The 12,718-nt window shown below is 37.5% G+C and overlaps 1 protein-coding gene across 1 annotated transcript in view; it reads right to left on the bottom strand.

The window, feature by feature from the left end:
- Positions 1-4,472: 4,472 nt before the first annotated feature.
- The window catches only part of AHRR (aryl hydrocarbon receptor repressor), a 65,652-nt gene continuing 57,406 nt past the window's right edge, over positions 4,473-12,718 (bottom strand). The window contains exons 6-10 of the mRNA XM_050314941.1: positions 12,441-12,574; positions 10,962-11,161; positions 9,144-9,262; positions 8,081-8,222; positions 4,473-5,592 (exon numbers count right to left, since the gene is read on the bottom strand). Of these exons, the coding sequence (XP_050170898.1) occupies positions 4,473-5,592; positions 8,081-8,222; positions 9,144-9,262; positions 10,962-11,161; positions 12,441-12,574 (1,715 nt within the window). The remainder of the gene's footprint in view (positions 5,593-8,080; positions 8,223-9,143; positions 9,263-10,961; positions 11,162-12,440; positions 12,575-12,718) is intronic.

Raw genomic sequence — 12,718 nt, 5'->3', positions numbered from 1 at the left:
TGCCTCTCAAGTATTTTAAGCACTAGGAATTTCCAGAATTGCACATGCCCTGTCAATCTCAATACCATATCAAAGGATGAGCACCTAAAGTCTCACTGAACTTGCTAATGCTCAAATCTCAGACTTCCCTATACCATCCAGAGCAGACTCCATTCTAAGAATTTTAAGAATGTGTTCTGATAAAGTGTGGTTAAATCACAGAGATATACTTTGCACGTTACAATCAAGGAGTTGGAAGTTAAGTCTTTCCTACAGAGAATTTAGGTACAGTCCCTTAATCTTTCATTTCCCAAGTTAAATCTCCAAACTGAGGACAACTGAAACAAGTTTACTGCTTGCACAGTTCTACTCTCACTCAGATTTTTGAAAACAAAGCTTTACTTAGGTGTCCAAAAACTCTAAAGTAATATAAATTACTTATTGTGTTATCTGCAGTGGAGATCTGCCACAGTTTCAGTCACTGGTGTAACTGCTGGAAAGTCTACTCTTTTTTCTGTACAAATTTACCCGTATGTCAAATCATGTTGTTTTTCACTAAAAATAGTGGCTTTCAATGGTGTTGGACTAGTATTTTTACAATGCTCGGCAGCTGACAAGTGAAATCAGGCCACATTCTCTTGGTCAGCAGCTGTATCATTGCTAATAGTCTCTGCTACCTGTGGACCAAGAAACATCTCAGGGGGAAACACCTCACAGTTTTTTCGAACTGCTCACCTTCCACGCCAAAAAATACCCTCCCCAAAGATCAGAGAATTCTTTCTGTCTCAACCTCCAGAGAACTTATGGCTGAAGAAGTCTGAACTCTATTATCTGTCAGGCATTTCTTTCAACCTGAATGCTCCAAGTTCCTATTAGGCAACCATTTGACTAGACATTTCTTCTACAAGAACACATTTTTTTATTGCTGCTACAATAAATGCATTGGGAGGCTCCTGAAAAAGACTTTAGGGCTACACTTGAGGGATACAAACACCAGTTCATTAAGGATATAATCTAAATACAAGTGATTGAAAACATCTGAAACACTACTTCTCAGTGCTAGTTTTTAAACTAATACCAAAGCAACAAGAACCAGTAAGAAATTGTAACCATTTTAAAGAACTGCTCTGTCTTTCGTGCTATTTACTGGTCAGTGTCAGGGGATCATTAATGTCTGCATACAAAAAGGTTTTATAAGGTTAAATCAGTGGCAATTTAACTGAGTACAATACCATGTGAGATTTCAGTCCAGACTCAATCCAGGACAGACGTCATGGGAGGAAGATGAAGGAATAACATCTGTGCCTTAAAAGCAAATAGCAAGAGGTTCTTTTTATGTGGTAGTTTCCTCTGTTCTTCCCAAGAACTTAGTAAGAACTGATCTTTGTTTATCATTGGCAGTGGTTAGCAAGTGTCCAAAAAGTGGATAAACTGCTGATCTCTTGATAAGCCCAGTTCTTGGGAGATTACGGCACTACACGTGTGATAACTTAGACCAGGAAGAATTCCACTGATACCACCTTTTTTTCATGTGAGATCTGAAGTAACAACTGTGCCACAAATTGAGTGGGCTAAATACAAACACAATGTGCAGGATAAGTGAGTTTTTCTTGGATTCAGACTTTATGGAATTATAAGGAAACAAACCTGACTGCATTTACACAGCAGGGAGTCAGAATGTGGCATCTCACTTTTGAGTCACACATTCATCCTTCCTCCTAATAGGCCATTACATCTCTTGTATCAGATTTGATTGCCTTACATGCAGAAGCTTCATCTATCTCTATAACATCAATCAAGATGTGTAAAATGTATCTAAGTTTGTTGGAAATATGAGAAAAATAATTCTAACTGAAATAAGCTAGGAATACCCTGTAGTAGAAAGAGTTATGTCAACAAAAAAGCAGTTATTCTGTAACAGGGGACACTTTTAGAAAATGTCTGTTGTTAGTATAAATTGCTTCTGCACTGAAGAGAGAAATCTGGCTGGTATATTTCTCCCACTGTCATCACACCGGGGAATATTTCTAAGCACAGACAAGTAATTCAGTGGCACAGTCCTCTACAGAGTTACACCTGATGTAACCACTCCCATCATGCAAAATGGTGCCAGCCTGTCCAGATGAAGGTAATAGCGTTCTACAGTCATGTTTCATCAATGCAAATGATGAGAGAAGGTGCAAGGTAGTGCAAAACCAAGCCCAGGTAGTCTCATTTGGGGGGGTGTGACAGTGATTCCAAGTGTGGAATTAAATGAGCAGCTTTTCAGCAGTCACACAGACTTGCCTCCAGTCATCTATTCCCACACTATTTTGTCTCACCATTATCTCATTTCTACCAGGCAGCTGCATAAGGAGCTGGACTGGGGAATATTACATGGTTCATGGCACAACCCTACCAGCAGCTATGAGGCCACAGCAGAGTGTCTGGCACCAGGAAATATGCAGTGCCACTGCTACATTCCAAGCAAAGGATTATGAGAGCAACTCTGTGAAAGTCTAAAAGAACAGCTGCTCATAATTACATAGATAGTGAATCAATGAAGCAGACATTGTGCAGCAACACTGATTTATGGCAGTCTCACTCTTCATTAGTAACCAGTTTTCTCCCCCACAGGTACTTTTGCAGTTTGGCTTGGATTTCTGTGATGTGAACAGTGAGGTACTGGAGAGTGGTGTAAATTCCACCACTGCTGTCCAGCATTGGAATGGGTTCTGATGTTGGATTGCACCCACTGGTGGGAGTACTAAGGCAAGGATATCAAGACTGTCTCAAATAAGAGGCAGCACACAGCCAACAGGGAACAGATTTACCTCAGACACAAAAAAGCAAATATTCTCATGGTTTGGATTTGATCAACTGGATTATGGCAGATTTAACTTGAGCTACAGTAAGATGATTCCCCTCTTTACTGTCCAGTCGTGCTTTCTGCTAGGAATACTGCCTTGTGCAGGACAGTCATCAGGAAGTTCCACTTCAGTGCAAAGTGCAGCATTTCTGGTCAAACTGTTTACGTGCAGAGAATATATATCTTTACATCTACCAACTCTAATGTACAGGCAGTAACTTCTATCAGAAAAGACAGATAGTCTTGGAGAAGAGCAGCCTCCTAGTGCAGAACCATTGCACTGCCTGAAGACTACACTCATCCCACATATTTATAGCATTTGGGAGAACTTTATACCACTCTCCAGGCCACACCCTTAGTGACTAACAGATACAGAAATGAAGACATTATAATTATTTATAACATTTTGAAAAAGAAAACATTCATTATAGGGCTTCTTTCAAAAAGCACATATACATCTAAGCATTATTTAAATGATGTAGTCTTTATACAGGTGAAGTTGATATAAAGTTGAAATAGTGCAATTTTAAAACAAAAGTTAGTGCAGGAGTCACACTACAACAACAACAAAACCCAAAATATAAGTTGTAGATTTTTTTTTTTGTTGTGGAAATACATTACTACATGGGTTCAAAGGAAAGTATACACTCTGTTTTCAAAAGCACTAGAGTGCACCAAAGTGCTTTTGAAAGGTACATATCCACCAGACAGCTCTCAGTGAGACTAAGATTTTCTTTTGGGATTGATATTAGGATGCTTTTGAAAATAATTTTAGTATGGGATTCAGTTTTGATGTCAGATGATGATGTCTAACAAACTGTTGCCAGTCAAATACATACTATCAAATAAAAAAGTGCATTTCCTTTGTTAATGTTACAAGTAAAACCAAGGAAAACAGTTGGAGAAATACTTTCTTCTCAAGTACATTTAACGACATTTTGTAACTCATTTAAAGAAGTGGATTACATCCCATTGTTCAGTTTTTCAGATAGCAACATGAAAGGTTAATTACTTTAAAATGGAAAAAGATGGATTCTAAAACATTAATATTATCAAGGAAACTCAGTAATAATTTCAGACTGAAGAGAAATAATTTCTAATGCATTTTATGGAAGTCAATTTTTTTAATGCGGTACTTTTAATGTAAGAAATTTTGTCAGGAAGCCCCTGCCATCAGTTCAGTGTTGAGATGAAGAAGTAGCTGATCTTTCTTATTAGAGTAGAAAAAAAATTAAAAAGCAAAAGCTCTTAAGCTAAACTGGCCATGCTGAAGACCATAAACATCTTTTATTTGTACAGAAGCATCACATCAGCTTGAGAAAAACAAACAGGGCAAAAGCAGGAAACAGATATTGCTAGACCTTGATAATGCACTGTAGACAGTAGAGGAAAGATGATAAAGACAAATTATCAGGTATACCTGTGCAGCGAGTAATGATTATTTTTCTGTGCCTGAGGTTTCGTCTTTCTTTTCTCTTTCCAAAGATCACTAAGAGAAGGGCGGTACCGGGGGTAGGATGTGTGTGTCTGTGTCTTTCAAAATCTTTCCACTGGCTTTTAATTTTAGTAACTCATTTAACCCAACTGGAAGAGAATCTACAACTTCTTGCTTTTAACATTATAAATATTTCAAATGTTATAAAATCTATTGCAAAAATGTACATTCAGTGGTTTTATGAGGCACAGGACCTGCTAATGTGTTTTCAGGGAAGCTCGCATGTATTCTGTTCTGTCCGCTGTTGGACAACGGTGGAGAATCCAGGGGCTCGCGCTTGATTGCTTGAACCAAGCAGGGGTTTTTAAATTCACACGGCATTTTGAACACCTCATTATTCTGCTCTTTCTCCTCCCCTGGGCTGGGGCTGTAGAAATGGCCATAGCAAGCTGTGTGTGGCAAGTCTGGCATGCTTTCCAGACACATGGAGGAGTTCTGAGGGCAAAATGGGGCCACCTCCTTGTTACGTGAACCCTTGCAGGATCTGTTCAAGTTTAGGTTGTTTGGATGATTTGCTACGATGCACTGCCAGTTGTGTGGCGTGTAAAGGCAGTGCCTTGGCTTCTGACAAGGCAAGGCTGGCTCACAGAGGTCCGGTTCCATTTTGAGGTGCACTCTACCGGGGTAGCTACACACCTGCTTTCTCACCGAGCCGTTCTCATCCAGCCACGCTCGGTTTTGCGACATCAGGTAGTTGTCAGCAATGTTTTCAGAATCAGAATCATATTCCATTTTGATAGGCATCTCCAAGGGAACAGCAGTGTCATAGAGAGACTCGGAGGATATTAATGGTCTCTGCAGTTTCAGATGGTCTGTCGCATAGTTCTCTGCACAGCGCTGCTGGACGCCTGAGTAAGACTGGCTGTTTTCTACACTTCCCCAGTGGGAAGGACAAGTTGATGTCAAATTTAAGAAATTCTGGTCTCTGTTGTAGAATGATGCAGCTCTCCTGTTTGAACACGTGTTCATTCGCTGGCTCATAGAACAAGAGCTCGAGTTTCTTAAATTCCAGCCGCTGTTTGTGGTGCAGTTGTTTTGAATGCCTAAAACGGAAGTGTTAGAACTGAGAGGTTCCTCTTGCATGAAACACTCACCGTTAGTATGAGGCTCAAACTTCACTTTTACATTATCTTGTTCATTTTTTACTGCTGTCCAGTTAAGATGCTTCCACTGGCCCAGGGTTTCAATGGCACTGTTACGGGAAAGACCCTCCAGGTTTCCTTTCAAACTGGCAAAACCACTTAGTATCTTCAGTTGTTCATCTTCTTCCCTTTCAATAACAGTAGAAAAAAAAATCCAGTCAGTCAGAGGTTTCTAAATTATTGTGTTCTGGGATACAAACAGAGTGACTTAATGTATGTGACAAGCAATATTTTGTCGTCCATATGGGACTCGCACACTCTTGTCCATATAACCTTTGCGTTTGCTCCAGGGTGAAAAAGAATGTCCCTGAATCTGGACATCAGTGTGTGTGCACAGCTACCTTTCTGTGGCACTGTTTCACTTAAATTCTTTAATTCACACATTCTTCCTTCCATTTCAGACGCACAGCTCACAAAGACCTTAAATGTTGTAGTGATGTGCGATAATTACCTTACACTTCTGTTCTTCCCTTAAAATGGATCTAAATAATATTTGTGTGTAGAAAATTCTAGAGATAAAATAGAAATAGTATCTTAAATGAGATGTATTTTGGTAACAAGGGACTGTTTGGACACATAAGAACTTTCTGATCCAAGTAATTTGAGGGAGAACCACGGAGGTCTTATATCTTGAGAATGCAGAGTTAGCTGAGAGGAAATAAAATGCAAGAATTAAATATCTGAATAGTAACAGATATTCATATTGGGTGGAGGTTTGTTCTACATGTCCTAATTTATATTGTCTTTTGTTTTCTAAGATGGCCATGATCTCCAGCTGAAGTACTCAACATTAATCTGAAGAGGATGTTGCCTGAGCATTTCCATGCCTGATGCAGCAGTTTTCACAACATGGGGTCCAAATCTAGAGATTGAGGTCTTGAATTCACTAAGGTGCTTATTCCCAACCAGCGCTACAAAACCTCTCCCAACAGGAAGTGGACATCTCCATAAGAAACCAAGCGTGAAAACCTGAAGAGCTAGCTAAGGCACTTAGAAGGCTTTTTCGTAGCTAGCAAAAGAACTTTTTCCTTGAGTATCGAATCAATGTGCAAAGTATAGGATTTTCCAGTAGGGGGAGTCCCTGTTGTTACAAAGAGAGAACGTCTTGCTGTAATAAATGTACAACACGAAAGGAGAACATTTTCTCTCTCTCTTTTTTTTTTTTAATGAGGTATTAAATATTTTCAGTCCCCTTCTAAATATTGTTATTTTTGTTATTGACAGTACTGAGAGGCAAATGATCTGATACAAGTTTGCTGCAGAACTAGCTTCTCAGAAAATGATCAAATTGGGAAGCAAAGGACTGAACAAAATGTAGTCAAAAAAAGTTAAACCCCTAAATGAAGAGTTTTACAGTGAAATATTATCTAGTGAAAATTCTCCAAAAGGATATGTGTTTCCAAGAAGACAGCATACATTTTAACAAAAAAAAAACCAACCAAAAAACCAAACAAAACAAAATAAAAAAGTAGTAGCGAGTACAAAGTCTGGTGCACAAAGGAAGGATTTTAACCACTCAGAGGGCAAAAGTGTAACTAAATAAACCAGTTTAGAAGTAGAGATACAAATACAAGAAACAATCCCTTTTAGTCTGCTTCTTAGTAGAAGTCCTTTCTCTCATATGGCAAGGTAATGTTTGTACCATCCCAATAAAAATGAGTCATAGAATCACAGAATCACAGAATCATAGAATCAGCTGGGTTTGGAAGGACCTCTGAGATCATCAAGTCCAACCCCTGATGAAATGTTCCACCATCCTCAGGTGGGAGCTCCTCTGCTATTCATGTGGATCCTGGGAGATACACTGCCTGCAAGGAGTACCTACTCTATTTTTCAGTTTTTTCCATCTGCAATGCATTCTAAAGGAAAAAAATCTGTGAATAGCCACATTTTAAACACTGGGCCAGATATACAACTCTCAGTGCCTCATTCAGTCCACTCTCTTATCTTCTCCCTCAGATCAGCTGGAAGAGATACCTCAATAAGGCCCACAGGAATTGGAACAGAGAATCCCATGGGGAAGGATGAAAAGCCTATTTGGGAGGAAAGGGTAAACTCATCTGAGAGGTCCTCTTTGAATGCAAATCCGTGAGACTAATTTACAGTCTATGACTGAGCCTATAGGTAACTAAATATATCCATCTACAAACATAAAATGAATATTAATACACTTATTCAGATTCTGTTGCATATACACAGCTAAAAACATGAGCTCAACTGCCATCCATAAAGAAAAAAACCAAACTTAACGTCATCAAATGTTGATATGTATAAAAACTAGGACTTTAGATTTTCAGGTGCAAAAGAAAAACACAAAATACATTTTAGTGCAAGAAAGTTAAAACATATTAATAATCATGAATTTTGTTTCTGTCTTAATATGTATGTAAACTTAACTTCAGAAGAAAAAAACCCTGAAGACAGAAAATACATGTTGTTTAGTATTATAACAGCCATTTCCTATGTTCCAAGACAGAAACGTATTTCCTTATCGTAAGTAAATTCTTCTCATTCAGCTCTTCTCTTAGGTCTCTACAGTCCTTATAAAAATTTCATACATAAAGAATACACTCATTTTTCTGAATTTTATTTTTCAGTACTGCAAAATATACTTACTTTAACATTTGCTGTTGGGCAAGGACATATTCTGAACAACCACTTCGATACAGAAGTTGAGTGTTAGCTTGAACCCAGACCCAGTGATCTTCATTTGTTTGTACTTTGACTAGAGAAATGCCATTTTCTCCATTATTCTTTGCTATACAATTTAAAAGAAAATCTATTTTAATGCAAGCAGTATTTAGTATTTTTTCTTACCTAAACTATAGGTGAATGTTCACAGGTTTGTTTGCTGCCCTGGAATCATCAGCATAGGAGAGTTACAAACTGAGGCAAATTACATTTTAAAACTAAAATGTGAAAAGCCTAATGAGGCACTTAAACTGTAACTAGGGATTTTTCTCAGTATTACTCATTCCTTATAATTTTTCCCTCTCAGTAGTAGAAGTACTATACCAACAGGAAAATTCATGAAAAATGGGGCTGTTAGAGAGAATTGGTTTTAAAGACATTAAAGATTTCCAGCAGATATGATAGAAAGATGAGTACAATTCTGCTCAAGAACAAGCTGCCCAGTGAGGTAGAATCACCATCAAAATTTTATCCGTTGTAAAATCTGAAATACAGCATAGACTCACAATTTTTCCACAGCCAGGCACTGGAAAAGCATGAGTCAAAGCTGCAAGCAAATCATGAGTTTTAAAGACAATGCATTTTAATTTTCCTCTGTTTTCTAATCTTTGGGGAAAATTAGCATTTGTAACATATCATTGTAACCAGTTTTCCTCAGAGGGATAGATATTGTTATTAAGTATTACAGTTTTCACATAATCTTATTAAATTCAGTGCTGCCACTCTCAGGAAAGCATACACTGAGTATTCTTTTTAACTATGATTGTTTATTTCTCTGTAAACTTTCTGCCCACTCTGAAATCACAGCCTGATTCAAACATTATCTATGGAGGTGAACAATTTTTTTTGCATTTTTTTTTTAAAGAAGAGGTGTTAGAAGCAAAAAGGGAGCATTGGGACCAAAACCTGGAAATCCTAGCAAGAGGAAATAAGACAGGGCTCTTTTTCCATAAACTGTATGTAATCCAGAAGTACTTAGCAGACACACCTTTGATTTGGTTTTCAGCAATCTGTAATGCATTAGTGAAAGCGGCACCTTCATGGTGACTGTTTCTTCCATAAAATTCTGTTGCTTCACACAGCCCTGAACTGCCTTTTGAACTGGAGCTGTAGAGGACAGAAAATGTGGAAAATTCCTTGTCAGTGAATGACAACACAGTAGAATCACAGACTCTAAAAGATATGATCTTCAAGCTGTTGACCATTAGCAAAGACTTATGGTTTAAGTATGTAGTAACTGACACTAAGTAATTATCTGTTTCCTGCATCATTCGGTTGCTCAAACTAGTGTGTGACTGGATTTCTGTATTCAATTAAGAGGAAAGCTATGTTTAGGAATATTCTACTCATGACTTACTATATCTGGAACAATAAATTTCAGCTTGAATTGAGACAAATGCTGTGTATATTCTCCTCTGCCTACTCAAAGTACATTTGAGGTACATACATCACAGCGACCAGCGATGCATTTGAGAGTAAGACTTCAATTTGCAATAATCACCATAATGATTTGAATGGATTTCTTCCAATCTTTAGCTGAAAATGCTTATCAGGGTTTGAAAAGGGTGCAATGTCTGTAACACTGCTTTAAAAATGTTTCCCTCTGTTAAGACCATCAGAGGAAAAAAAAAAAACCAAACAACTACAAAAATTTGCCCACATCCTTGGCTACCATGCTTCAGGCCTGAACCAAAGGAAACACTGAAGATAAATGACTGCTTCATTCTGGTCAAATCCTTAGCCACTGTCCAGTCAGATAGAAAAACTTATGTAAAATACCTCTCTTCTAGGAGCTGAATTCTGATCATGAGTTAATTTCACCTGTGCCTCTGAAAACACTAGCAAGTGGAAATGATTTTGCAGCTCTACTCTAAAAGCCTGTATATTCCATTATACGAGCCTTCCAGCAATTTAGTTCTTGTCAAAAGCATGTATGTTCTAGAATCACATTATACATCTGGATAGTGAATCCACACATACACAAGCGTAATCTAAGTAAAAGCCAAATTACGATGCTGACGGTCATACTGACAGGCATTTTGCTTCACAGTAATCAACCTCATTACAATAAGGTTGTATTTAACCAAATAAGGGAAAACATAATCCTAGCTCCAAACATCAACTAAAATTCAATCATAGAAGAGTAACAAAACTGAATGTTAGGAAGGAAAAGAGTCTGCACACAGTCTGTACCAATCTTTTGTGATGGCTACCAAATTATCACCCCCAAGCCATTTAGTGCAATTGTAAACTTACGTGTTCATAAAACTTCTATTGAAAGATAAATGTATACACCATGTACAACTCATTGCACTCTGTGTGTGAGCACCCCTACACACACACATTCAGCTTCCTGAAGTTTTCCTTTTCCTTTGTTTGTTAACAAAATATTCAAGTCCAAATAATTGTGTTACCAGAAGATACTTAAATTTGAAAACTCCCAATAGAAATCCTTTTTCTTTTCCATTTTTACAGCTAGTAGAATGACTTTGCTGCATTGGTAACTTCTGAAGGTTAGGAAGATATCCTAATGTTTCATTTTTTAATATAAAACTTCATATATATTAATAAAATACTTAACATGTATTATATATAAACTACAATATATTGTGTTTTCTTACATTATATTGTATCATATTATATTGTATTATAGTAACTGTATTATCTTTTATATTAAATAGTTAAATCCAGATAAATTATTCACTTTTCTATGAAAGAGTTTGTGAGTTATTTAACACAATTTGTGCTTTTTACATGCTTAATAAACGTGAAGCCCATAAACGCCAAAAGATTAATTAGTAAATACTTCGTGTTTGCTGCTGTTGAATCATCAGCTTTGTGTTTTGCTTTCACAAGCAGGCTTTTCATCTTCATCTCTGTCACAGAAGGGAGCAGAAGTGGTACCACTATGCAGAATAAGGACAGCTGAGGTGGCAATACTGTTCCTGATGAGGACTTCTTCCTTTGTCCAAAGAGAAACTTTAGTTTGCCTTGGAACTGCATTGTCTGGTATGCAAAAAAAAAAGTAAACTTAAGCATTTAGTGTATAAACACTTAAAATGCTAATACAACCTATAGACCATGTTATTTAACACCAAAACGAGTTTTGAATCAGGGATTAAAACTAGGAATTTCATAATCTTCATGCCACTTCAGAGGCACGGTGGGTGGAGATTCTATCAACAGTAAAATGAGACATTTGAAGCTGGTTGATTTTTCTTCTCTCTCATGCACTCAAAGTAGAAGTTCCGTGTTACTTTCTGTTCACCGAGACAGGCAGTGTATAGTGCTGCAAACAACTGTTTCCTCTGTACCTCACTGAGGCTGGAGCCATTATTTTTTCATACTCTGTTCTCTCCAGGGAGATGGTTTCTTAGTTTCTTTCCTCTTTCCCGTTACTTTGTCTGGGAAGCACACGGACTGGCACAACCCATAGGACTGTGCAGGCAGATGGCAAGGGAAAAGTAGGCTCAAGGTAGCTAGATACATAGTACATAGCTTGAAAGGAACCATCCATCCCTGCCTCAAATATCTTTATAGTCAGAAGGCAGAGATCAAGCCAATAGCAAGCTGCTACCCCGCAGTGAAAAAATTACCTACCAAAAAATGACCAGAGAAAAATCTGCCCGTTTGATTTAGGCGTTTTCCAGAGCTACAAGATTAAAACAGGGATGCAGAAATGACTGACTGGCTGTTAAGACCCATAGTCTCTCAGCATCTGAGAGAGAAGTTGTACTTCCCTGTCTCATGCTGATCCTCTCATTTTCTTTGCATATGCCGTAGTTTCCCTTAAGCAGAAACAGCGTTGGCCTTTACTAAGCAAACGGAGAGGTGATTTCTAGAAAAGGAGCATGAGAGAGACTTTCTAATTCTGGGGCTTATTATTAAAGGACTCTTCAAGAAAGGGGGAAACTGATCATTATTATTCCTGTTCCTTAAAGTAAATATTTTGATCTTTAATGTTAAGAGTTGAAATTCAGGTTTGCCACCCTTGTAAAATGCCCAGCAAAAATTGAGGACAGATACTGTCTAAAAGAACTTAAAACATGAAAGTTTCTAGATTTTTTCAATTTCAAATATTACAACCTTTTTTTTCCTCCTATTTTCTCTATACATATTAATAATTATCTTTAGATGTTTCTTGCTAGTGCACAGCAAAAAATGTATTCTGTCCATGACTCTCTACAATATTTGTGTTCTTTATTTATGTTGAAGAATTTTTCATATAAAGTCATTAAAATCTTGTATGTCATGACTACAGTCATCTAAGTGAAATCATACTTACAAGGAATCCAGAAGTACTGTCCAACAAGCAGCGAACTCGACAGATGAAACAGCGAGTTAAGAAGGAAGAATAATCTGTTGTCATGCTGCCATTCTCTTGTGCTTTAAACAATTTACTGAGAATATATTCTTCTCCTAGGACCAACAGTGAAGGCAACATATATCAGAACACACTAAGAAATAATGAAAATGTTCTGTAGTCAGTTGAAGAGGCTGTTACAGAAATTGCTAAAAATTGCTTTATGGATGGGTGAATATTAAATTGTATCATGTATAGAT

This window comes from Myiozetetes cayanensis, unplaced genomic scaffold (assembly GCF_022539395.1).
Source record: "Myiozetetes cayanensis isolate MyiCay16 unplaced genomic scaffold, myiCay2020 scf1, whole genome shotgun sequence".
Lineage (NCBI taxonomy): Eukaryota > Metazoa > Chordata > Aves > Passeriformes > Tyrannidae > Myiozetetes > Myiozetetes cayanensis.
Note: the sequence above shows the minus strand (reverse complement) of the source record. Positions and strands in the feature narration are given on the sequence as shown.